The sequence below is a fragment of the Hypomesus nipponensis genome, chromosome 7, assembly GCF_054491055.1.
Source record: "Hypomesus nipponensis isolate SF chromosome 7, ASM5449105v1, whole genome shotgun sequence".
Lineage (NCBI taxonomy): Eukaryota > Metazoa > Chordata > Actinopteri > Osmeriformes > Osmeridae > Hypomesus > Hypomesus nipponensis.
The window spans coordinates 440,896-467,781 of NC_140367.1; the positions used below are offsets into that span (position 1 = coordinate 440,896).

Consider the following 26,886-nt stretch of genomic DNA (forward strand, 5'->3'; position numbering starts at 1 on the left):
GGAGGTGTGTGTGTGTACCTGGGGGAGTGTGGTCGACTGTAAGTCAGGCTGCAGGAGGTGAGTGATGGCAGAACAGCAGTTCCTCACCTTCTCCTGCAGAATCTGAAACACAAACACACAAATATACTCCCATGATAACGTACCAGCCATATTTCAGTTTGTCTGGAAGTGTTTGTGCAGAATTATGTGTGTATGTATGTAGTGTGTGTATGTAGTGTGTGTATGTAGTGTGTGTACCAGTACGTGTGTGTCGGAGGGTCCGGGGTGTTTCAGCTGCCTGGAGGCGGGGCAGGGGGCGGGGCTGGGGGGTGCTGGAGGGGGAGGAGCCAGGCTGACACCCACACACGCTGCACACAGCTGAGCGTGTACCACCCTCACCCTGACACAACAGACAGCATGGATCACCCAATCAAACAACAGCATGGCAAGGATCAAGGTGTGCTTTCAGAGGCAGTGTGTGTGTGTGTGCACCTGTCCATGCTGAGCAGCTGCTGGCCACAGTGGAGAGGAGGATCAGAGCAGGGGGAGACACCACAGCTGCTCACAGCAAACAGCAGCAACACCTGGGGACAGCAGAGTGGGCGTGGGCCTGGGCGTGGCATACATGTGTGTTTATGCATGTGTGTTTATGCATGTGTGTTTATACATGTGTGTTTATACATGTGTGTTTATACATGTGTGTTTATACATGTGTGTTTATGCATGTGTGTATGTGTGCCCTACCGTGTCCTGGTTGTCAGGGGAGACCAGGGGGGGGCGGTACCACTGCATGCACAGCTGAGGCTTGTCAGCAAAGCATTCTGGGAACTTCTCTCTGAGGGTCCCACACAACACGGGACTGATCTACACACACACAAATATGGCTACTCATCCTCCACCCAAGTAGAAGTACTGATACTCATGATTAAAAAGACTGGTAAAAGTTGTGCTGATTACACGTTGTCACTGAAGTTAAAGTAAAGAAGTGTGGGCTCTGACATATACTCTATTAAAAAGTACTGCCTGTTTTAGAGTCACGCTGGTAACTGCACAGTGTATGAACAATGTGAAATTGTTTGTCAAAAGTGTATTAGTGTGTAATACAGTGTAATCACAGTAACAACTGTGAAGAAATGGTACAGTACACACATCCTTCACTTGAGTGAAATACAGATACTGATGTTTAAACCACTCTGGTAACAGTTACAAAGACTATTTCATATCTCCCTCATACGCCGGGGATGATCATGTCGACATTGCTTCATAAGTATTAGTACTTTGTTATTTTGACCCCAAAACACACATACTAACCCCATAGGCAATTTGGTAATTGGTAAATAGAGTTACTGTCTGTGTGTGTGAGGTGTGTGTGTGTGTGTACCTGCAGGGTGTGGGGCAGCTGCAGCAGGTCTAGCGGGGGGCTGGGGGGGCTGCAGGTCTTCCTGTAGCTGGGCAGGTGAGAGCACAAGAAGACGTGCAGCTGGAACAACCTCTGCTGGAGGTCTCCCCCTCCTGATACACACAGCAGCCCCTCAACACTCTGGGGACACACTGATACACACGCACGCACACACACACACACACAGACACACACAGACAGACACACACACATTCATACACAAACATGCATCAACATCAAGTGCAGCAGTGTGTGTGTGTGTGTGTGTGTGTGTGAGAGAGAGAGAGAGAGAGATGCACCTGGGTGCATGGTAGAGCAGAGTCGGGACAGGTGAGTGTAGTATCTGGACAGCTGCAGCCAGGTGAGAAGGGAACACTTCCTGATGCTCATCCTGGACTCTAGAGACCCCCTGCTGGTCCTGGCCCCCTGCTGGTCCACCCCACCTGGGAGGGAGGGACAAGATAAGAGGAGGAAGGAGAGGAGGAGGAGGGAGAGGAGGAGGGAGAGGAGGAGGAGGAGGAGGAGGGAGAGGAGGAAGAGGAGGAGGAGGAAGAGGAGGAGGAGGGAGAGGGAGAGGAGGAGGGAGAGGAGTGCGTGGTACCACAGGGGTTGAGCAGGTCGTTGAGGGCAAAGCGAGGCAGGGTGTGGAGGGAGGTGAGAGGCAGGAGGCTGGATGTGGAGTCTGGAGGTCCACATAGCTGACTGGAACACAGCATGGCCCTCCACACCTGCAAAACAACAATCCCCATGGATACATACACTGTTCATCAGGGGTTCATTGGTTTGTGTATATGTATGTGGGTGCTTCCTCCACACCTGTACAGCAGCCCGGACACAGACCCAGTACAGCAGCATGTACGCTCCTGATGCTGACACACCTCTGGTCATACTGGACCTCCTCAACACCTGGAGGAGGACAGGAGAGGACAGGAGGACTAACAGGAGATAGGACACAAGAGGAGAGGAGAAGGAGGAGGGGAGAGGAGGACTAACAGGAGATAGAGGAGAGAAAGAGGAGAGGAGAGGGAGGAGGGGAGAGGAGGACTAACAGGAGATAGGACACAAGAGGAGAGGAGAGGGAGGAGGGGAGAGGAGGACTAACAGGAGATAGGACACAAGAGGAGAGGAGAAGGAGGAGGGGAGAGGAGGAGAGAGAGGTACCTTCTGTTTGCCAGAGTGGGAGGAGTCCTGGGGGGCAGAGCTACTGTGGTGTAGGTGAAGGTACACCAGCGCCATCTCCTGGTAACACTTACGCACCAGCCTGCACACACACACAAACACACACACACACATGTAAGAAACACACACACAGACACCAAAGGGATATATATATATATATGTATCCAGTATTTGTGGCATGCCTCCCTTCCAGCCTGTCCTTACAGCAGAGAGTGGCAGTGTTGCAGGGAGAGCTGGACACACTCCAGGAAAGTCTCTAACACACGCTGGGCTGGGACGTCACCAAGCAGCATCTGGTACCTCTGCACCAAGCCTGACCACACACACACACACACAGGATACACACACACACAGTTAGATGGTGTGAGGGTAGGGCACCTCCACTTCCTCCACCTCCTCCACCCACCCAGACAGTGCAGGATGTGTGTCTCCAGCAGCAGGTCTCTGGAGCAGCAGGACCTGGACAGCTGCAGGGATGACTGGAGCACCTCCTGGGCCTGCTGGCTCAGCTGCAGGGGGCCGCAGGGGCCCGGGGGCTGGCTGGGGGGGCCCGGGGGCTGGCTGGGGGGGCCCGGGGGCTGGCTGGGGGGGCCCGGGGGCTGGCTGGGGTGGCCCGGGGGCTGGGTGAAGGGGGCTGGGGGCACCATGGTCAGTGCCTGGGCTGCCAGGTTGAGACCTGGGAAGCAGTAGAGAGGGTTACAGTAGTCTACACAAACTACATGCTGACACTAGGGACAGTCACTTCATCTGTCAGTTTGTGTGTGTGACGTACCCAGGCGCGTGGTGATGGCAGTGAGCAGGGGCAGATGGGGAAGGTAGATGTTGGAGAGACCTGAGGACAGGAGAACCCTGCCCCCCTCTCCCAGTGACACGCTCTCCCCAAACACCCTCAGCTGGGGACAGGAACACACACAGCCCTCAGCGGGGGACAGGAACACACACAGCCCTCAGCGGGGACACTGGAGCCTGTGTGTGTACCTGTGTGTGTGAGCAGCAGGCTCTGGGTGTGTGTGTGTGTGTGTGTACCTGTGTGAGCAGCAGGCTCTGGGTGTGTGTGTGTGTGTGTGTGTGTACCTGTGTGAGCAGCAGGCTCTGGGTGTGTGTGTGTGTGTGTGTGTGTGTACCTGTGTGAGCAGCAGGCTCTGGCTGTGCCTGGCCAGACTGAGGTGGCCCTCTGCTCCCAGGTCCCACAGCAGAACAGCAGCCCTAGACACAAGAAGCACTGAGCCTGGACACAGGCTGGGCTGCCCTGACAACACACTCACCGCCTTCTACACTCACACACACACACACACACACACACACAAACATGTTATTGTGTGTGTGTGTGTGTGTGTGTGTGAGTGTGTGAGTGTGAGTGTGAGTGTGAGACCTGCAGCAGAGCGATGCTGTCTGCAGAGTGTGTGCTCAGCGTGGCCCCCTGCAGGAGAAGCAGAGCGTGTGCGTGTGGGTCTCCCCAGGACTCCGCTTCCTGAACACCCTCCTTCAACAGTCGGGCTGCCTCCACACTGCTGTCCACACCTGCTCTCTCTCAAACACACACAACACGAGGTTTTCATGTTTCACTAACTACAAGGGTACTCACATACACACACCCCTGCACACACACACCCCTGCACACACACACACCCCTGCACACACACACACCCCCTGCACACACACACCCCTGCACACACCCCCCCTGACCCCCCTCCCTCCTGACCTGTGTAGATGGAGGCTCCAGGGGTGTGTGCCAGCAAGCTCTGCAGCAGGGCCAGTCTGCAGCGCAGCCAGAGGGCGGGGCCTAGACGCTCACGAGACTCCGCCCCCTGGGCTGTTGTTCCAGGATGAAGGCTGGACACCTTCCCTGCCTCCTTCACTCCTGCCTCCTTCTCTCCTGCCTCCTTCACTCCTGCCTGTGTAGAAGACACGTCTCAATACTGTACCCTCCTGCACCCTCCCGCCTCCCTCACACTGTCCTGCATGGACACACACACACGAACATCTGTAGCATACAGTCAACAGTGTAGTGTGTGTGTTGGAAGAGTGTATACAGGAAGTGATGTTGCACCTGATCACTCCAAGGCCTGCTGTATCCAGAGGGTGGGGGAGTCTGGCCCCCAGGGAGCGGGGAGGCTGCAGTGTGGAGCATCTCCAGGGCTGCTACTGCCATGTCTGCACTGGGGGAGCAGCAGAGTCAGGACTCACACACACATCCTCAAACCTCCTACCTAGAGGCAGCTTGGCCTCATCCCCCTCCTACCTAGAGGCAGCCTGGCCTCATCCCCCTCCTACCTAGAGGCAGCCTGGCCTCATCCCCCTCCTACCTAGAGGCAGCCTGGCCTCATCCCCCCTCCTACCTAGAGGCAGCCTGGCCTCATCCCCCCTCCTACCTAGAGGCAGCCTGGCCTCATCCCCCTCCTACCTAGAGGCAGCCTGGCCTCATCCCCCCTCCTACCTAGAGGCAGCCTGGCCTCATCCCCCCTCCTACCTGGGGGCAGCCTGGCCCAGCTGCAGGTGAAGGTCTGCCAGCAGCAGCAGAGTGTCCACCTGTAGCTCCTGCTGCTCTGGGTCACCAGGGGTGCAGACCAGGGGCTGCTGGGAGCGCAGCATGCAGCCTGCCTCCCTCAGGAGCAGGGACTGCAGGAGGGAAGGGGGAGGAATCAGAAGAAGTAGCCCCAGACCCCAGCTAGCAGCCTGCCCACCTCCCCAGACCCCAGCTAGCAGCCTGCCCACCTCCCCAGACCCCAGCTAGCAGCCTGCCCACCTCCCCAGACCCCAGCTAGCAGCCTTCCCACCTCCTCCAGACCCCAGCTAGCAGCCTGCCCACCTCCTCCAGACCCCAGCTAGCAGCCTGCCCACCTCCTCCAGACCCCAGCTAGCAGCCTGCCCACCTCCCCAGACCCCAGCTAGCAGCCTGCCCACCTCCCCAGACCCCAGCTAGCAGCCTGCCCACCTCCCCAGACCCCAGCTAGCAGCCTGCCCACCTCCCCAGACCCCAGCTAGCAGCCTGCCCACCTCCCCAGACCCCAGCTAGCAGCCTGCCCACCTCCCCAGACCCCAGCTAGCAGCCTGCCCACCTCCCCAGACCCCAGCTAGCAGCCTGCCCACCTCCCCAGACCCCAGCTAGCAGCCTGCCCACCTCCCCAGACCCCAGCCTACCTTGACCTGGCCCAGGGTCAGGTTCTCCCTCTGCAGCTGTTTGGGCTCTCTGCTCCTCCTGTCCGTGTCACTGGGAGGGGGGTGGGGCAGGTTGGGGGTGCTGCTGGAGCGCAGTAACTTGCCCCTCCGGGGCTGGAGCACATCTGGACACACACACAAACACAGTAAGTGTTTGAACCAGCAGAGTGTATTCTGCTGCAGAGTGGACCCCCAGGGTGGTGTACCTGTGTCCAGGGCCTCCGGCAGGGTGTGGATGGTCCTGCAGAGGGCCAGCAGCAGGTGGGCCTGGGCCAGGTGGAGGCGCTGGGCCAGCCTGGCTCCGTACAGCAGGCTGGCCTCAGGGCTCACACCACGGGTCAGCAGGTCCTCCAGCGCCTGGCTCACACACACACACACACGGTAATCATGACTACCTGCATGATGGCACAATCTGTGGTAGCCATGACTACCAGCTTGTTAGTATGTGGTAACCATGACTACCTGTAGGTTGGCAGGGTTCAGCAGAGTCTTGTTGGTGTGGAACATCTTGATAGGCTGAGAGTCACATGGAGGCAAACTCATCATGTCATACAGCATCGTGTGACAGTGTGTGTGTGTGAGTGTGTGTGTGTGTGTGAGTGTGTGAGTGTGTGTGTGTGAGTGTGTGTGTGAGTGTGTGTGTGTGAGTGTGTGTGTGTGAGACAGAGAGACTACCCCAGTCTTGTGTGGCTCCTCCTCTCCCTGTGTCAGCAGAACAGCCTCCCTCACAGCCTGACAGAATAGACCCAGCTCTGCCAGAACCCTCACCTAGAGCACACACACACACACACACAAAGTTTTGTTTGAACATTTACTTGGGCAACACACAGACACTCACACACACACAGATAGGCAGACAACCAGACAGGCAGACAGGCAGACAGGCAGACAGGCAGACAGACAGGCAGACAGACAGACAGACAGACAGACAGACAGACAGACAGACAGACAGACAGGCAGACAGACAGACAGACAGGCAGGCAGGCAGGCAGGCAGACAGGCAGACAGGCAGACAGGCAGGCCAGCGGCAGACGGGCAGACAGGCAGACAGGCAGACAGGCAGACAGGTAGGCAGAGAGGCAGACAGGCAGACAGGCAGACAGACAGGCAGGCAGGCAGGCAGGCAGGCAGACCTTCAGGATCCTTGCTGTGATGGTGAGGTGAGTGTCTCTGCAGAGTGTGCTGACCAGGTGCAGGTAGAGAGCCAGCATGGGCAGCACCTGCAACACACCAGGAGACCTGCCACTACACACACGCATGTCTGGAACATGATGTGCGTGACAGAGTGTGTGTGTAGTGTGAGAGAGAGTGTGTGATGTGTGTGTGAGTGTGTGTGTGTAGTGTAAGTGTACCGTGAGGTGTTCTCCAGCAGAGTACAGCCAGTGACAGAGGAAGCCCAGTGATGACACTGTGTCACCCAAGGGGGCGTGGCCTGGATCAGAGAAGAGCTCCACCCCTGGGATAAGCTCCGCCCCCAGGCTGTAGGAGGCGTACTGGAGGTCTGAGGCAGGGTGAGGGAGGGAGGCCTGCAGGAGACACTGGGGGAGGGGGGGCGGGGGGGTTATGCAGGTCCAGTCAACCTCAATGCTGAGTGTGTGTGTGTGAGTGTGAGTGAGTGTGGGTTACCTTGAAGAGTTGTGCAGACAGGAGACAGGTCTGGGTCCGCTGGCTGATGTTAGATGTCTGAATGAACCTGACAACAGCAGAGTACAGCAGTGTGAACACATACACTCATACAACACATTCAATCACTTCTTAGTGAATCAACACTGTGTGTGTGGTGTGTGTGTGTTGCTAGGAAACTGACTGAGCGATCTTGGCAGTGAGCACGGCGGCCTGCAGGCAGCCTCGTATCCCAGCATGCCTCAGGGTGTGGGTGAGGCCGGGCCAGGTGAGGCCGACCCAGGTGTCCAGGACTCCAGAACTCTGCAGGGAGCCGTCCACAGCCCGGCTCCACACAGCCAGCGCCGCCCTGCAAACACACACACGAAAGATGTTTCACAACTGTGCTAATAACAGAAACTAATCAAAAGGCTGATGTGTCTGCTGTCTGTGAATGTGTGGGGCCTGTGTGTGTGGGGCTGTGTGTGTGTGTGTGGTGTGTGTGTGTGTGTGTGTTCCAGAGTGCATGTATGTGTGTGTGACTGACCTGTGGTTGCCAGTGTAGTAGTAGAGGTTCCCCAGCTCATGCAGAGCCTGAAACTTCAGAGACACCTCCCCCTGGGCCTCCATCCACTCTGGAACACACACACACCACACACACACACCACACACACACACCACACACACATACACACAGTCAAATACAACAACTCCAGCTCCAATCCTTGTCCTGAGCTGACCCCCGGAGCACAGTGAGAGGAGGGTGGATGCAGAGTGAGCAGTGAGAGAAGGGTGGATGCAGAGTGAGCAGTGAGAGGAGGGTGGATGCAGAGTGAGCAGTGAGAGAAGGGTGGATGCAGAGTGAGCAGTGAGAGGAGGGTGGATGCAGAGTGAGCAGTGAGAGGAGGGTGGATGCAGAGTGAGCAGTGAGAGGAGGGTGGATGCAGAGTGAGCAGTGAGAGGAGGGTGGATGCAGAGTGAGCAGTGAGAGGAGGGTGGATGCAGAGTGAGCAGTGAGAGGAGGGTGGATGCAGAGTGAGCAGTGAGAGGAGGGTGGATGCAGAGTAGGGCTGGGCGATATATATCGAATATTAGCGATAATATTGCTATAATTTTGACGACGACGTAAAATGTGAAAATATCGTGAACATAGAATATAAAAAAAAACATGCTCACAAGGAGGATGTGCACAAACTGAAAATGGCACTCACAGGCACTCTCTTTTGCTCTTTTTGTCCTGTCACACAAGGACCTCTGCATTAATCATTCCATGTGAGGTCCATTTTGTCCTGAGTGAGATGGACGTATCCTGAGTGAGGTGGACGTGTCCTGAGTGAGGTGGACGTGTCCTGAGTGAGGTGGACGTGTCCTGAGTGAGATGGACGTGTCCTGAGTGAGATGGACGTGTCCTGAGTGAGGTGGACGTGTCCTGAGTGAGGTGGACGTGTCCTGAGTGAGATGGACGTGTCCTGAGTGAGGTGGACGTGTCCTGAGTGAGATGGATGTGTCCTGAGTGAGGTGGACGTGAGATGGACGTGTCCTGAGTGAGGTGGACGTGTCCTGAGTGAGGTGGACGTGTGGTGCTGGCAGGTCTTACTGATGGAGCTGCTGTAAGAGGAGATGACTCTGGGGATGTGGGAGGGGGGCAAGGGGGGGCGGTAGAGCGACCCCAGGAAGTCCTCTCTGCTCAGGTCTGGGGGGGCCGAGCCGGGGGCTGAGGACACCGCCCCCCTGAACTCCACCCTGCCCTGAGGCTCCTGGGCACCCCCCCCACTGTCCTGGCTCCCCTCCAACGCAGCTGAGAAAGGGGAGGAACATACAGAAACTTGAAGAGCACCTGTGTGTGTGTATCCACAGCTGTGTGTGTGTGTGTGTATATATTAGTGTGTGTGTGTGTACTCACAGGTCTGTGTGTGAGCCAGCAGCAGTGTGAGCAGGGTCCTGCTGTGCTGGAAGGTGTGGTGTGCGTGTGTGTGTGTGTGACAGTCTCGCTCTACAGCCTCTCTGAAGCAGCGCAGGGAGTCCTCCACATCCAGGGGCACACGCACCACACACATGGCCCGGTGCACCTCTGAAACACACAGGCACACACACACACACAGGCACACACACAGGCACATACACACACACAGGCACACACACACACACAGGCACACACACACACACACACAGGCACACACACACACACACACAGGCACACACACACACACAGGCACACACACAGGCACATACACACACACACAGGCACACGCACACACACAGGCACACACACACACACAGGCACACACACAGGCACACACACAAACACACAGGCACACACACACACACAGGCACACGCACACACACAGGCACACACACACACAGGCACACACACACAGGCATATTAAAAACATTGAAATAAAATATTTGTGTGTGTGCGGTGTGTGTGTACTGACCGGCCAGCTGCAGGGTCTCTAAGTCAGGGCTGCTGGGGTGAGGATGAGGGCTGCTGGGGTGAGGATGAGGGCTGCTGGGGTGAGGATGAGGGCTGCTGGGGTGAGGATGAGGGCTGCTGGGGTGAGGATGAGGGCTGCTGGGGTGAGGATGAGGGCTGCTGGGGTGAGGATGAGGGGTCCATGCGCTCAGCAGCTGTTGTCCTGTGTAGCTCTTGCAGGTCACCTGGGGAGACGATTTTCTCTCGATTACTGTATGGTGTGTGTGTGTATGAATGGTGTGTGTGTGTATGTATGTATGATGTGTGTGTATCAGGGATGGAAATTACATTTTTTTGTTGACCACCCACTCAATGTTTTTACCAGCCATTTTTTAGTTTTCAACCAACGTGTAACTGCATGTGAAAATGTTTACTACATGATCTACAATACTTAAGCAGTTTATTTAATCTCAAGTCTCAATGAAACACTGACACTTTCTCTTTCTCTCTTATACATACACAAACCACAAACTGATATACATTTCATTAAATGAGTAGGGCAGATTAAACAACAAACTAACATTCCTCCGCTCATCCTCCCCACTCCCAGTACAATTTACTTCTGCTCATCAGAATCAAATTCTGAAGTTTCAGAGGTGCTTTCCTGAGCGTTCTTCTTCCACGACAGGGCGAACAGCACGCGAAGCAGAGGGGTGTAGCTTTTCTCTGAAGGCGCTTATTTCTTCGATAATGACAACGGCGTTCTACACATTATCTATGGAGGATTATAGGGGCCAAAACTAAATAAATAAATATTATAACACAAAGCTTAAATAAATGACTAATTATTTAATGTAATGCCTAATTGACAGACAAAATATATAAATTACTAATTAAATGAGACACCAAATATATAAATGTTACATGTAATTGTGTGTATATATATATATATTTACGTTTTAATGTGTTCACATTTATTTATTTATACTTACATTTAATTATTTATACTTACATTTATTTATTTATACTTACATTTATCCACGGTGTAACTTTCTGCAGCAAAATAAATCCGTCGTCCCCCGTCACCAAGTCAGGGGGCGGGTTAAAGCCTCTGATTGGTGAATGAACAGTATTACACATCAGGCAGACTCCACCAGTCGATCAAGCTCACTTCATTCTAGAGGAATCTATCGCCTCACTCTACAGCTGCTAGGGGTGTGCGACACTGCAAGATGTGGTATAGATCTGATACCAAGGAGTAAATACAGGACCAGTATTGCCAATACTGATACTTTTGGCTTAGAAAAGCAGTTTATCTACTTTCGTAAAGATTTACACTTTCGTGTCGGGGAAAGTAATGCCTCATAATTGATTAAGTGAATGCAACATCAATATGAATATTTGAATGAACATTTAAAATGTTTCCTTTAATTAATTGTTCATGATTGTGATCATAATAAAACACAGGACAACGATTTTTCTCAAAAATACTGTTAATGTGTGCCGCTGAGTCGTGTTACTGCACGTACACGGCAACAAGTCAGCCTAGCAGGGGAGGGGCAAAGTGAGTTTGAGCGAAGTTAGACGGTGTTTGCACAACCACTAGCCTATGATGTAACGGGAGTTGTGTACTCAGTGTGGAATGAAACTTAAGTATCGATCTTATCACGCTATCAATCAGGCTATTGATACCAACGTTGGTATCGATAGTTGCCGGGTTTATCAACCCGCCCACTGTCGGTCTTGAGATCGATTTGCCCACCATGCTGATCATCTCGCTGAGGATCGTGAACACATTTTCATTGATGTCTGTGTCAGTTAGGGCCAATATCATTTCTATAATTTCAGCGAAGCTCTCAATATGATGTAAAAAAAGAAGTGAATTGGCAGGTGCCTCCATCTCTTCAGCTACCGCCCACATTTCAACCACTGTAGCATTCAATATTTCATTCATTGAATACGCACAAGGTGCCGCCATCTTGGAATCGTCAAAAGCAGTCGATTCAAGTTGAACCACCAATCAGAGGCTTGAACCCGCCCCCTGACTTGGTGACGTGGGACGACGGATTTATTTTGCTGCAGCAAGTTACACCGTGGATAAATGTAAGTATAAATAAATAAATGTAAGTTTAAATAAATAAATGTAAGAATAAATAAATACATGTAAGTATAAATAAATAAATGTGAACACATTAAAACGTAAATATATATATATATAAACACAAATACATGTAACATTTATATATTTAGTGTCTCATTTAATTAGTAATTTATATATTTTGTCTGTCAATTAGGCATTACATTATATAATTAGTCATTTATTTAAGCTTTGTGTTATAATATTTATTTATTTATTTCGTTTTGGCCCCTATACCCGAACACAGTGTGTCTTTTTACAATTTATATGTTACCATTCGTAGTGTTGATCAGCAGAGAAATAGTTCACCAAATACGTTAAACTTCATAGACGTTGAACATTCTTTGGGCTTCAAATCAGCTGACGTCGCTAAGCAACAGAGTACGCTGGGGTTGAAAAGTTACCGGACTACTTGCTGAGTGCTACGAAAGACGTGAATCCGAGGCAAAAAGGCCACTTTCCTTGACAGCGGTCAATTATACATAGCAACGGTCTGTTATCGAAAAATAATTAACCGCATAACGTTGGGAAGCCCCATTCAAGTTAATGGAGCATTCTACAGTATTAAGAACAGCCGTGTAATAATTTAATTTACCCGCCATGGTGGCTGGTAGTTGAAGCAAGTTTATCCACCACAACACAAAATCACCCGCATTTGGCTGGTGGCGGGTGCTAATTTACATCCCTGGTGTGTATGTATGCATGTATGGTGTGTGTGTGTGTGTATGCATGTATGGTGTGTGTGTGTGTATGGTGTGTATGTATGTATGGTGTGTGTGTATGTATGTATGTATGGTGTGTGTGTGTGTGTATGTATGTATGGTGTGTGTGTAGGTATGTATGTATGGTGTGTGTGTGTGTGTATGGTGTGTATGCATGTATGGTGTGTGTGTGTGTATGGTGTGTATGCATGTATGGTGTGTGTGTATGTATGGTGTGTGTATGGTGTGTATGTATGTATGGTGTGTATGTATGGTGTGTGTGTATGGTGTGTGTGTGTGTGTATGGTGTGTGTGTCTTGCCTGGTGTCCGGTGAGCAGGTGTGTCCTGGTCAGGTGAGGCTGGGGAGAGGGGGGGCCTCTGTACAGGCTGATCCTCTCCAGCAGGCGCCGCTGGGCGTGGACCAACAGAGGGGTGATGACCTGGGTGTAGCGCTCCCTGGGACACACCATACACACACACACCATACACACACCACACACACCACACACACCATACACACCACACATACACAGCACGCTTTTTGCTCACTCACACTATTCGGACACAGTCTGCGAAGGCCTTTAGGCTTAGATTTAGGGTTGGGGGATAAGGTTAGGGGTTAGGAAAGGACAAGTAATAGTGTGCGTGTGTGTACCGTGTGCGTGTGTTGAACAGCAGGGCCAGGTGGGCCAGGGTCTCCCAGCGAGCCTGCTGGTGCAGCAGCTCCAGGGTGTGGAGGAGCAGGCGGCTCAGCCAGCCGTGCCCCACCAGCAGCTGCTCCTCCTGGGGGAAGGACCTCCACAGGCCCTGGGCCTGGGCAGACTCATACACAACCCACAGCTGCACACACACACATACACAAACACACGCACAAACACAAACTCAGACACACACAGGCAGGGAGGGAGGGACACAACGAGGCAGTCAGACAGAGAGCACAACAAGTGTGTGTGTGTGTGTGTGTGTTGTGTGCTGACCTGCAGCTGGTCCATCATGTCCAGCAGCAGGTCGGCTGCCAGGGCGTGGAGCGGGGTGAGGGCAGAGTGGAGCTGCTGCTGGGTTAGGGGGGAGGGGGGGTGCAGCACAGCTGACAGGCTGCAGGCCTGGTCCCACACACTGACACACACACTCTGCAGACTGATCCAGTGGCGGCCACGATGAGCCAGCACCTACACACTCACAGGGTCAGAACAGTATAAGTGTCTAGGGTTGGGAGGGGCGATTGACCGGGTTTTTGGAGTATTTCACACTGTTCTTTAAGGTCTCCGAATAGGGTATGTAACATTGGTTGGGTTGAAAATGGCCCGGGTGCTGTTCTATGCCCCCTGACGGATCTTCTGAAATGTTTCCGGGAAAAAACACTAGCTTTTCTCCTTTTATGGTATGCTCATTAATATTTAGATGAGCAGCGTGCTGATTGGTTGGTTTTCAACAAGTGAAGCTGGGGAGCCAAAACGCAACACGGCCAGCAACAGCACTCACTGAAACACCAAAGGTATAGACTTGAAATAAAAACGCGCAAATAAATCTATTGTGTCTACACAACACTGACTACATACACTACATTGACTACATATCATTTGAAATAATAACGTTAGTTGTTTCTACTTCTGTTGTCGAAGCAAACTGGATTGATTTAGGTGGGTAGAACGTTAGGCTACAGCTTAGCAACCAAACTTCTACTCGGCTTCAGTTAGCTAGCTGTTGTAGCTCTAGATATCTTGCTAAAAAATAACCTGACAAAGATCTGGACAAACATGCATCGTGAATTGTACATTTACACAACACGGGTTATTTATTTGAATGAAACACAGTCAGGAACACAAAATAACGTTAGGCTAAATCATCACACTTTCTACCTATGCTCTTACGTTAGCAAGCTAAACTAGTTTACATGCCTACTAGTACAGTAGGTGTTTTCGCTATCTAGCTGTTCTTGCATTCCTTGCAAATCAGCGTTAATAAAAAGCAGATGAGCTAGAGTCAATCGAACATTGACTAGACGGGCATGGCTGATGTTTGTCTATACCGTAGTGTAGAAGATCCCTGTGCAGTTCGACCCCTCGACACGTTTGCGCTTACCATTTCACCAAGAATGGTTTTAAAAACCTGGGACAATGTAAAGCAGGATTTGCTATGAAGCTGTTGTTGAAAAGAGGTGCATTCCAACCTTATGTTCATCACAACCGCAAGCTGTAGTATGACTTTGTCGGTAACAGTTATTAGCAATGCTAACGTATCCTGTATCTAGCGCCTTTCTCCAGTTCTTTCAAATAGATTATCTAGACAGGCGTTAGCAATAAGCCAGACTGCTGTTTGTTTTCTGGCCTATTTTTTGGGAAGCTTCCCTTCTAATGCCGACTGTAGTCGACAGCTCGTCAAGCTAGAGTCATTTGCTAAGTAAAGTATGTTGATGTGTTTAGCATTGTACCTATGTTAGATACAGGAGACGTTAGCATTGCTATTAACTGTTAGCGACAAAATCATACTGTAGCCTACTTACAGCTTGCAGTTGCGATGAGCGTACGGTCAGAACAGCACATCTTCTCAGGTTCAGCTTCTTAGCAAATCCTGCTTGAAATCGTCCAAGGTTGACAAAATCGTCTTGGGTGAAATGTTCAAAGCAAATGAATAATTGCATGTGGAACTTCGCCGGGATCTTCTCATAGACAAACAGCAGCCATGCCAGTCAAATGTTTGGGTCCTTGGGAAGACTGTGAGTGTTAGCCTTCCCTGTACAGCCTGGAACACAGCATTTACGACCGTGGTCCATTTTCAATATCCTTGTTATTGCTCAGAAGTCGCCTACAGAGCAGCGCGCAGCTCAACTAGCATCGGAGATCTACGCTACCTCGGGCTGGTCTGGAACACCAGTGAGTGGGCTGGTCTGGATGCAAATTTTGGGGCGTGACAGATACAGACCAGAGCCAAAAAGGGCGGTCCCCGGTCCTAAGTCAATCCGGTGGCTTTGTTGAAAAGCTAGCGTTTTACAGCCACATTTTTTCATTCTGAGATTTGCATAGGAAAAAAGTGTCAATGGACTTTGATATTCACTGTATGTTCATTTTACCCACCGAACTGTCGTTATTCAACTATGACAAGGTCAAATCGGTTTTGCAATCAATCGCCCCTTTAAGGTTAGAGAAAACTGGATTTTTGATGGGATTGAATTCTGACACACGGATAGATGTACACAACGTGTGTGTGTGTGTATGGTGTGTGTGTATATATTGTGTGTGTGTATGTACCATAGCCCTTCTGAGGTGCAGAACAGCCTTGCTGAGGGAGTCGTGCAGCAGGGAGGCGGAGCGTTGCGAGGGCTCGCTTTGATCTGATTGGTTGGTCTGAGCCATGTGAGGAGAGTCTGTCTCACTCTCTGCTGTGATTGGCTCCTCCTCCCCACTGGTGGTCATACCTAGGGTGGAGAAAACACAAACATTCTCTCTACATAGCTCTCAATATCTCTCTCCATCTCTAACTCTAACCCTCTGTGTCTCTCTGTCACCTGGCTTGTTCTCCCTGGTCCTGTGCAGGGTGTTTCGTGGGGCAGAGCGTGGTCGAGGCTGGGGGCTAGCAGCGGGGGGCTGGGGGCTGGCAGCGGGGGGCTGGGGGCCCCATTGCACCAATATCCCAGTCTGGTACAGGGAGAACAGGGAGGGAGGCAGCTGACTGTAGCTGCAACACACAAACACACCATAAGCTGGAATACTACATGTGTGTGTATGGTGTGTGTGTATGGTGTGTGTGAGTGTGTGTGTGAGTGTGTGTATACCGGTAAGGGCAGCTGACTGTGAGGCTGAGCCCCAGGTTGTGTCTGAGCATGCCCAGGTGGGCAAGGCCCATGCTCAGGTTGGCATGACAACGCCACAGCCACTCCTCAGAGCAGACCTGGCGGAGACGGCGTCGCCGCTGGTAACCAGGCAGCAGGGGGGGCAGCTGGGCCAGCAGGGTGTCTACTGCCCTGCTCTCCCTGGACACACACCATACACACACACAAACAGGGTTAAGGTCTGGCATAAGGTCATAGGTCACAGACCTATACTGGCGGATACACATAAATGCAGAGGAGTGTACTAGACACACAACACACACACAACACACACACACCACACACACACCGCACACACACTCACCTGTCAGTGTTCTGTGTCTTGAGACCGCTGAGCAGCTTCCTCTGCAGAAACTCCCTCTTCTTCTTGTCTGTCCAGATTGAACCAGACTTCTTCTATGAACACACACACACACACTCAGGCAGGAGATGATGTGAGAGATGATGTGAAGGATGTGAGAGGTGTGAGGGGGGTGTGGGGTGTGTGGGGGCAGCAGGTGTGAGGGATGTGTGGGGTGTGTGGGGGCAGCAGGTGTGTGGGGTGTGTTGGGGCAGCAGGTGTGTGGGGTGTGTTGGGGCAGCAGGACACACCTTGTTCTCTGTGCAGGATGAGAGCTTCCCCAGGCCTCCTCTCTCCTGGAGCTTCTTAGGACCTGCCAGACACTCATCCCTCCTGGATACACACACACACACACATACAGGGATACACACACACACACACACACACAGACGCACACAGAGATACACATCGATTTAGTCAGTCAAACATACACAGACACACAGACTTCCCAACATCTGTCCACACACACCCCCTCACACGCACCTGGTGATCCAGGTGAAGACACACCCCCCTCACACACCTGGTGATCCAGGTGAAGACACACCCCCCTCACACACCTGGTGATCCAGGTGAAGACACCCCCCCCCTCACACACCTGGTGATCCAGGTGAAGACACACCCCCCTCACACACCTGGTGATCCAGGTGAAGACACACCCCCCTCACACACCTGGTGATCCAGGTGAAGACACACCCCCCTCACACACCTGGTGATCCAGGTGAAGACACACCCCCCTCACACACCTGGTGATCCAGGTGAAGACACACCCCCTCACACACCTGGTGATCCAGGTGAAGACACCCCCCCCCTCACACACCTGGTGATCCAGGTGAAGACACACCCCCCTCACACACTTGGTGATCCAGGTGAAGACACACCCCCCTCACACACCTGGTGATCCAGGTGAAGACACACCCCCCTCACACACCTGGTGATCCAGGTGAAGACACCCCCCCCTCACACACCTGGTGATCCAGGTGAAGACACACCCCCTCACACACCTGGTGATCCAGGTGAAGACACACCCCCCTCACACACCTGGTGATCCAGGTGAAGACACACCCCCCTCACACACCTGGTGATCCAGGTGAAGACACACCCCCCTCACACACCTGGTGATCCAGGTGAAGACACCCCCCCCTCACACACCTGGTGATCCAGATGAAGACACACCCCCCTCACACACCTGGTGATCCAGGTGAAGACACCCCCCTCACACACCTGGTGATCCAGGTGAAGACACACCCCCCTCACACACCTGGTGATCCAGGTGAAGACACCCCCCCCTCAAACACCTGGTGATCCAGGTGAAGACACCCCCCCTCACACACCTGGTGATCCAGGTGAAGACACACCCCCCTCACACACCTGGTGATCCAGGTGAAGACACCCCCCCTCACACACCTGGTGATCCAGGTGAAGACACCCCCCTCACACACCTGGTGATCCAGGTGAAGACACCCCCCCCTCACACACCTGGTGATCCAGGTGAAGACACACCCCCCTCACACACCTGGTGATCCAGGTGAAGACACACCCCCTCACACACCTGGTGATCCAGGTGAAGACACCCCCCCCTCACACACCTGGTGATCCAGGTGAAGACACCCCCCCCTCACACACCTGGTGATCCAGGTAAAGACACACCCCCTCACACACCTGGTGATCCAGGTGAAGACACACCCCCTCACACACCTGGTGATCCAGGTGAAGACACCCCCCCTCACACACCTGGTGATCCAGGTGAAGACACCCCCCCTCACACACCTGGTGATCCAGGTGAAGACACACCCCCTCACACACCTGGTGATCCAGGTGAAGACACCCCCCCCTCACACACCTGGTGATCCAGGTGAAGACACACCCCCTCACACACCTGGTGATCCAGGTGAAGACACACCCCCTCACACACCTGGTGATCCAGGTGAAGACACACCCCCCTCACACACCTGGTGATCCAGGTGAAGACACACCCCCTCACACACCTGGTGATCCAGGTGAAGATGTCCTGGCCCCACTGTGTCACCAAACACAGCTGCTCCTCCTGCAGGCTCCTCTGGAGCAGCAGCACTGCACATTCCAGGAAGCATGCCTTCCTCTTGACCTTCATCACTGAGCACACGCACACACCACACACACACACATACCCACAAGGACACACACAGGGCTACGTCTTAAACATGAAACACATCTCCATATTCACATACATACACTGGCATACATGAAGAACTGTATGGGTCTGTGTGTGACTGTATTGAGTGTCTGTATACATGCATGTGTCTATGTTTAGTTTGTGTGTGTGTGTGTGTGTGTGTGTGCAGCTACCCTCCCTGTAGCAGGTCTTCAGGGAGCAGCAGGACAGGGTGCTGTACAGCAGGACTGCATCTTCCTGGCCTATCAGCTCATGGTTGTGAGACCCTAAACACCAACATCATCATCATCATCATCATCACAGCTAAACAAACATTATTATCATCACAGCTACCTAACATTATCATCATCATCATTATCATCACAGCTACACCAACAACATCATCTGTGTGTGTATATATATAATGTGTAATATAGAATGGGTGTGTATGTGTGTTGGTGTGTACCAGAGCTGGCTCTCTTCCCCTCCAGAGCCCTCAGCTGCTCGCTGGCCTCCTCCCCGGCCCCTCCCCTCCTGGGCACCCTGTCTGTCTCCTGGTCCCTCCTGGGTACCCTGTCTGTCTCCTGGTCCCTCCTGGGCACCCTGTCTGTCTCCTGGTCTCTCCTGGGCATCCTGTCTGTCTCCTGGTCTCTCCTGGGCATCCTGTCTGTCTCCTGGTCTCTCCTGGGCATCCTGTCTGTCTCCTGGTCTCTCCTGGGCAGCCTGTCTGTCTCCTGGTCTCTCCTGGGCAGCCTGTCTGTCTCCTGGTCTCTCCTGGGCACCCGGTCTGTGTCCTGGTCCCTCCTGGGCACCCTGTCTGTCTCCTGGTCTCTCCTGGGCACCCGGTCTGTGTCCTGGTCTCTCCTGGGCAGCCTGTCTGTCTCCTGGTCTCTCCTGGGCAGCCTGTCTGTCTCCTGGTCTCTCCTGGGCAGCCTGTCTGTCTCCTGGTCTCTCCTGGGCAGCCTGTCTGTCTCCTGGTCTCTCCTGGGCAGCCTGTCTGTCTCCTGGTCTCTCCTGGGCAGCCTGTCTGTCTCCTGGTCTCTCCTGGGCAGCCTGTCTGTCTCCTGGTCCGTAGCAGAGATGTCACTCAGCTCCTGCAGCAGCCTCTTCCCCATCTCCATCACAGGAGCAGACACACAGGACAGGCTCAGAGTCCTCAGGGCCTGACACACACACACACACACACACACACACACATATATCAGAGTCAGATGGCTGAGCGGTTAGGGAACCGGGCTAGTAATCTGAAGGTTGCTAGATCGATTCCCGGCTGTGCCAAATGACGTTGTGTCCTTGGGCAAGGCACTTCATCCTACTTGCCTTGGGGGGAATGTCCCTGTACTTACTGTAAGTCGCTCTGGATAAGAGCGTCTGCTAAATGACTAAATGTAAATGTAAATATATATATATACACACACATATATATATATACATGCACATATATATACACGCTAGAGCCCGACCGATTTATCGGCGGGCCGATATTATCGGCTGATATTAGCATTTTCCAAACTATCGGTATTGGCATTTATAATGGCCGATAAATGAATATAAAAATAAAAAAACAGATGAAACACCCTTCAACCATGTTATGAGTGTTAGCGTTGCATAGTTTGTCCACCAGAGGGCACTCTATAATGTCCCTATTGGCAACACTCGTGTTTAGAACGCCACATACCCTACAACCAGCTGACCCAGCCAGAGTCGGGAAGAGTGGAAGGAAATCTGTTTATCTAATCTGTTTAAATTTATGTTTTGTTACTGGATTATTATAATTTTTTATAATTTTTATATATGTATATATATCAGCCGATATATCGAAATATCGTATTTTTAAATCACCAAATATTTGTATCGATATCGGCCTTAAAAATCATTTATTTGTCGGGCTCTAATACACACACACACATATATACACACACACACACACATATATATATATATACACACACACACACACAGAACCCCCGCTCACCTTGGAGAGGTAGTAGGTGATGCAAGCCACCATGTGCAGCAGGGACTCAGAGGTGGAGGCTGGGCGCAGCAGGGACTCAGAGGTGGAGGCTGGACGCTTCAGCTTCAGCTCAGGGGAGATCTCCTGCAGCACCACCAGACACTTCATCAGCACCTGCAGCACGCACACACACATACACAGTACACTACAGGTGAGGCTCAGGTGTTCAAGGTGGGGTGATCTAGGTGTTTGTGCTCCAGGTGAGGTGTTCCAGGTGTGTGTTCCAGGGTTACCTGCACCACAGGCTCTGCGTAGATCTGGTGGAAGATGAGCGGGGCCAGGAGGCCGTAGCAACCCACCACGGCCTGCAGGGCGGCGCTGTCATTGTTCAGCCACAAGCTCACGTCCACTGCCACCTGCAGCCTCGCACACTCCGCCAGACGCAACTCCTAGGGGGGCAACAAGTAGTTAGAATGTCCCTACCTGACCCCTGGCCCCAGGACAGTGGTCAGAACTGCCTACCTGACCCCAGGACAGAGGTCAGAACTGCCTACCTGACCCCAGGACAGTGGTCAGAACTGCCTACCTGACCCCAGGACAGTGGTCAGAACTGCCTACCTGACCCCAGGACAGAGTTCAGAACTTCCTACCTGACCCCAGGACAGAGGTCCCTGGTCGCTGAGAGCATCGCAGTGCAGCGCCCCCTCCTGGATGTGTGTCTCTGTCTGCATCAGGATGGAGGTGAAGAACAGCTGGAGGAGGAGAGGAGAGGAGAGGCGCATGGTCTCCATACACAACCTGGGGGAGGAGGGGGAGAGGAGATTATTAGGAAACATTTTAGAGAAGTGTGTCTCATTGTGTGTGTTTGTCCTGACCGTATGTGTGGTAGGCCCCCAGGCCTGCTGCTGCCCTCTGCCTGTTGGGGGGGGTCCTGCAGGGTGAAGTGGCTCCACAGCTCTCCACAGGCTCTCTTCACCAGGGAGCTGTGCCCGGTCTGGAACGCTGCCTGGGGGAGGGCAGAGGGAACACAGAGAAATACACACCACATATGAACTAGGATGTTCCTGTGTGGACCAGGTGTTCCCTGGTGTACCCTACCTGAGCCAGGTGAGCCCAGGTGGTGAGGAGGGCCAGGGGGGGGGAGGCCAGCAGGGGCCTGGTGGTCTCTCCCACGCCCCCCCCAGCAGGCTGCCATGCCCGTCGTAGGCTGCCACTGCAAACACATACTTCTGGTTGGGCTCCAAGCCCTCCACCCTCAGCACGCACTCTCCTACTGCTGGTACCTGGACACACACACACACAGTGCTGAGCCCAGAGAGGGAAGACAGACAGAGAGACAGAAAGAGAGAGACAGAGAGAGAGAGACAGAGAGAGACACAGACAGAAAGAGAAAGACAGAGAGAGAGAGACAGAGAGACAGAGAGAGAGAGACAGAGAGAGAGACAGACAGAAAGAGAGAGACAGAGAGAGAGACAGAGAGAGAGACAGACAGACAGACAGAGACAGAGACAGACAGACAGACAGACAGACAGAAAGACAAAGAGACAGACAGAAAGAGAGACTGACCTGGTCTCCAGTGCCCACCAGTAGACAGTCTCCCAAACGCACCTTCAGGTTGACACTCTCTGCCTCGCGGCCATAGATACAGTACCAACACACCTAGAACACAGAACCGACACACCTAGAACACAGAACCAGACTGTCAGCCAGCACCAGAACGTAGCGATGTGAGTGTGTGGTCACCTCACCTGCTGTTCCAGGGCGTAGGGGGCCGGGGCGAAGGTCATGGAGTGATTAGTCCGAGAGAGGAGGATGGGAGGAGGGGGAGGCCTGTTCTTCCTCTCCTCCTCCTCCATCCTTCCATCCCTCCTCTCCAGCCCTGCTCTTCGCTCCTCCACCCCTGCCTTCTCCAACTGCAGCACCGCCTCCTGCAGAACACAGGGGGGGCAGGGAGGGAGGGGAGAGTCAGGAAGGGGGTGAGTCAGGGATGGAGGGAGGGAGGGACCAGACACTGACAGAACAGTCAGTTCTCCAGTGGTGTACAGTAGCGGTGCTGGTCTGACCTCCAGGAGCCTCTGGGTGGCGCTGTTGTCCTGGTGGTGCCGGTGAGCCAGTACAGCCTTCTGGATGAGGAAAAGAGCCCTGGAGACACGGTTCTTCTTGATCTTCTCCAACAGGGCGCTCTCTAAGAGACATACAGGAGTCACACAGACACAGCAGGGACACCTGGGGCTTCAGAATCCATGCTCTCTCAGGGAGACCCACCCTGCTCCTGGAGAACAGTGAACCCCTCCAGGAGCAGAGTATCTCCTGGAGCAGGGTATCTCCAGGAGCAGGGTATCTCCAGGAGCAGGGTTGGAGTGTCTGGTAGGTCAGGACTCACCTCTCTGGGATGCTGTCTTCAGTACCTCCACACCAGAGGGCCGCAGAGACCTCCTACTGTCACCACACTCCAGCTCAGCTGGGGAACACACACACACACACACACACACACACATAGGCTGTAGATGATCATATGGGTCCTGGTGGTCCCAGTCTGTGTAGCTCGTTAAGCAGTCCCAGTTGTCTCATTCTACCACAAGCTGTCAGATACCTGGGCAGGTGAGGATCAGCTTGAGGGAGACCCTGTGCTGAATAGCCAGAAGCTCCACCACTTGGTCCACAGGAACAAGAAACAAGCAGGTATTCTTCAACACTTCTGTCTCCTCTCCTCCTCCTCCTGCTGTCTCCTCTCCTCCATGTGTTCCTCCTCCTGCTACTTTCTCTCCTGCAGGTGAGCGAATGGCCATCCTTCTATATTTCTATCAAGTCAGAGAGATCCAGGTTAGACCAGGAACAGGGAGTCAGGTCGCTGAGCGGTTAGGGAATCGGACGAGTAATCAGAAGGTTGCCGGTTCGTGCCAAATGACGTTGTGTCCTTGGGCAAGGCACTTCACCCTACTTGCCTCGGGGAGAATGTCCCTGTACTGTAGGTCGCTCTGGATAAGAGTGTCTGCTAAATGACTAAATGTAAATGTGGGAACAGACCAGGTTGCCCTTAGAGAGATGGGGAGCAGGGAGACTTTAGATGTGTGTCTGTAACTGTGTGTGTCTGTAACTGTGTGTGTCTGTAACTGTGTGTGTCAGTAACTGTGTGTGTCAGTAACTGTGTGTGTCTGTAACTGTGTGTGTGGGGCTGGAAGAGGCACCTGCAGGAAGACGTTGTCAGCGATGGCGCTGCCGTCGGCAGGCATCATGGCGGTCCAGCCCTGGACGATGCCCTCCAGACCTCGCTGCACCACCACACACACAGCCTGGAGCCGCTCCTGAGAGGGCGTGGCCTGAGCAGTGATGTCATTGCTGGAGGCTGCAGCACAGATCACACATGACAACCTGCTGTGGTGTGAGGGTGTGAGGGTGTGAGGGTGTGAGCGTGTGAGGGTGTGAGGGTGAGTGAGGGTGTGAGGGTGTGAGCGTGTGAGGGTGTGAGGGTGTGAGGGTGTACCTGTCCTGGGTCTGCCCCGTGCTGGAGGCTCCGGGGCGTGGGGCGGGGCGTGGGGCGGGGCGTGGGGCGGGGCGTGGGGCGGGGCGTGGGCGGTGCTCTCCAGGACAGAGGCCAGTCTCAGGGTGATCTCTGCCTGCAGCAGAGGGTCCCACTCCCCCAGACCGCACACACACACCACCTCCCCCAGCCAGGACAGCACTCTCACCCACTACACACACACACACACAACCATGAAGAACACACAGATCACCATGAAGTACACATCCACTCCCCCAACACACGGTGTGTGTGTGTGTTGGCCCACCTGCTCCAGGTGCTCCGGGCTCCTCAGGAGGGGTGTGTGGGTGGTGTTGTTGTGGGTGGTATTGTGGGCTGTGTGGAACACAGGCTTACACCTGGCCCACAGGTACAGCACCATGTCCAGGACCAGGTCTGCGTCAGGCTGCACCCTCTGCAGGGTCACACGGGGGGTAAGCACACACACACCTGCACTCACACACACACCTGCACTCACACACACACCTGCACTCACACACACACCTGCACTCTCACACACACCTGCACTCACACACACACCTGCACTCACACACACACCTGCACTCACACACACACCTGCACTCTCACACACACCTGCACTCACACACACACCTGCACTCACACACACACCTGCACTCTCACACACACCTGCACTCACACACACACCTGCACTCTCACACACACCTGCACTCACACACATGCATACACACACGCAGGCAGACACAGGGAAGGTGGAGGAGAAGGTCTCACCTGACTGGAGTCACACACACACACGTGTAGGGTCTGCGCCAGGACCAACAGCTCATCACTCATACACCCCCCCAGCCCGTCCTTATCTGTATACACACACAGTCGGATGAACACATGGAAACAAAGAATCAGATAAACAGACAAACACCTGAATCCAACCACAGGTATAAACGACATCCTGCTGACACAGAGCAGTGTGTGTGTGTGTGTGTGTGTGTGTGTGTGTGTGTGTGTGTGTGTGTGTACCAGGTTGGTCCTTGTTGTTGAGGTGTTTGTGAGATGACAGCAGGCGCTCCATGGCCTGCAGCAGAACCAGATCCAGCTCTGCTGCCCTGAACCCCTGCTGCCCCAGGGTCTGCACACACACACACACACACACACACACAAATATACATACGCAGATACACACACCAGAAACATAGAATTATGTGCACAGTCTATACAAACAATTTGAATAGACTACTGGCCAGGGTTAAAGTTATCATGGTGACTGACAGACAGGAAGTTGTAAAGGTTATCATGGTGACTGACAGACAGGAAGTTGTAAAGGTTATCATGGTGACTGACAGACAGGAAGTTGTAAAGGTTATCATTGTGACTGACAGACAGGAAGTTGTAAAGGTTATCATGGTGACTGACAGACAGGAAGTTGTAAAGGTTATCATGGTGACTGACAGACAGGAAGTTGTAAAGGTTATCATGGTGACTGACAGACAGGAAGTAGTAAAGGGTATCTCTGTGACTGACAGACAGGAAGTAGTAAAGGATATCTCTGTGACTAACAAACAGGAAGTAGTAAAGGATATCTCTGTGACTTACAGACAGGAAGTTGAGCAGATGGTCAGACAGTGTACAGAACATGTCCCACTGTTCGTAGCGATACAGCAGCTTGATGAAGCTCACTGCAGCCTGCACAGACACTCTGTTCTCCCCTGGAACACACACAGTCAGCCTTGAAATATATTGTCAAGGTTACTAGGTTAAGGTCAGGGGTCAGGGATCAAGGTAAAAACTAACCTGCCACAGCCAGTTCCAGCAGAGAGGAGGAGGTGCAGAGTGAACTCAGACAGGAAGGCAGGCTCTCATCCCACTCCTTCTCTATAGATCCCCCCTTCCCTACACTCACACACACACACACACACACACACCGTGAGCGCCCGTGTTACGGACCAGACAGCAGCGTCTATGTGTGTGTGTGTGTATAAGAGTGTGTGTGAGTGTGTGTGTAAGAGAGTGTGTGTCTGACCAGCCAGCAGACTGGCCCCAGCAGCCAGCAGCTCCAGGACCACCTCCTGGGCCTCGGGCTCCTCAGGCAGGCCGGTGTGCAGGGGCCGGCGCGGGCGCTCTCCCAGGGCCTCCAGCACAGCCAGCAGCTGGGCCGCCGCCCCCTCAAACACCTCCACCAGCACCCGCTCTGTAGCTGTACGGGGCCACGGCATCTGGTGGGGGGGGGGCACATGGAACGTATTACAAGATCATTATCAGCAGTGTTGTTATACAGTACAGGAAAGCAGCAAGGTTAGAAGGTTAGATACCCCCTGGATCTCCTTCAGAGTGCTCTTCAGCTTGGGCCTGAACATGCCTTTAGGCTTCCTCCGGGGCTCATACACCGAGCGCCTGAACACCATGGCTGTCAGCTGCACACACACACACACATATACACCTTCAGTAACATGGTCACAGTCTGGAGGGGGACAGAGAGTCTAGAGGGGGACAGAGAGTCTAGAGAGGGACAGAGAGTCAAGAGGGGGACAGAGAGTCAAGAGGGGGACAGAGAGTCTGGAGGGGGACA

General features: G+C 53.1%; 1 protein-coding gene across 1 annotated transcript in view; it reads right to left on the minus strand.

Moving 5' to 3' along the window:
- Positions 1-26,886, minus strand: part of cfap54 (cilia and flagella associated 54) — a 29,071-nt gene that overhangs the window by 271 nt on the left and 1,914 nt on the right. The window contains 60 exon segments of the mRNA XM_084701085.1: positions 19-102; positions 238-379; positions 472-563; positions 724-843; positions 1,361-1,530; positions 1,678-1,821; positions 1,980-2,106; positions 2,195-2,284; positions 2,540-2,639; positions 2,762-2,870; positions 2,964-3,233; positions 3,330-3,450; positions 3,682-3,828; positions 3,930-4,087; positions 4,260-4,452; positions 4,608-4,716; positions 5,028-5,176; positions 5,699-5,841; positions 5,923-6,073; positions 6,179-6,232; positions 6,392-6,484; positions 6,850-6,936; positions 7,069-7,254; positions 7,343-7,409; positions 7,524-7,688; positions 7,866-7,953; positions 8,916-9,116; positions 9,222-9,389; positions 9,754-9,976; positions 12,891-13,026; positions 13,226-13,410; positions 13,548-13,739; positions 15,819-15,985; positions 16,076-16,245; positions 16,343-16,540; positions 16,704-16,795; positions 16,991-17,072; positions 18,725-18,851; positions 19,065-19,157; positions 19,337-20,033; positions 20,846-20,998; positions 21,118-21,273; positions 21,475-21,622; positions 21,700-21,830; positions 21,923-21,999; positions 22,002-22,107; positions 22,391-22,483; positions 22,573-22,752; positions 22,888-23,009; positions 23,208-23,285; positions 23,418-23,625; positions 24,013-24,170; positions 24,309-24,516; positions 24,613-24,759; positions 25,095-25,180; positions 25,341-25,449; positions 25,914-26,026; positions 26,112-26,210; positions 26,341-26,533; positions 26,630-26,731. Coding sequence (XP_084557211.1) covers positions 19-102; positions 238-379; positions 472-563; positions 724-843; positions 1,361-1,530; positions 1,678-1,821; positions 1,980-2,106; positions 2,195-2,284; positions 2,540-2,639; positions 2,762-2,870; positions 2,964-3,233; positions 3,330-3,450; positions 3,682-3,828; positions 3,930-4,087; positions 4,260-4,452; positions 4,608-4,716; positions 5,028-5,176; positions 5,699-5,841; positions 5,923-6,073; positions 6,179-6,232; positions 6,392-6,484; positions 6,850-6,936; positions 7,069-7,254; positions 7,343-7,409; positions 7,524-7,688; positions 7,866-7,953; positions 8,916-9,116; positions 9,222-9,389; positions 9,754-9,976; positions 12,891-13,026; positions 13,226-13,410; positions 13,548-13,739; positions 15,819-15,985; positions 16,076-16,245; positions 16,343-16,540; positions 16,704-16,795; positions 16,991-17,072; positions 18,725-18,851; positions 19,065-19,157; positions 19,337-20,033; positions 20,846-20,998; positions 21,118-21,273; positions 21,475-21,622; positions 21,700-21,830; positions 21,923-21,999; positions 22,002-22,107; positions 22,391-22,483; positions 22,573-22,752; positions 22,888-23,009; positions 23,208-23,285; positions 23,418-23,625; positions 24,013-24,170; positions 24,309-24,516; positions 24,613-24,759; positions 25,095-25,180; positions 25,341-25,449; positions 25,914-26,026; positions 26,112-26,210; positions 26,341-26,533; positions 26,630-26,731 — 8,757 coding nt within the window.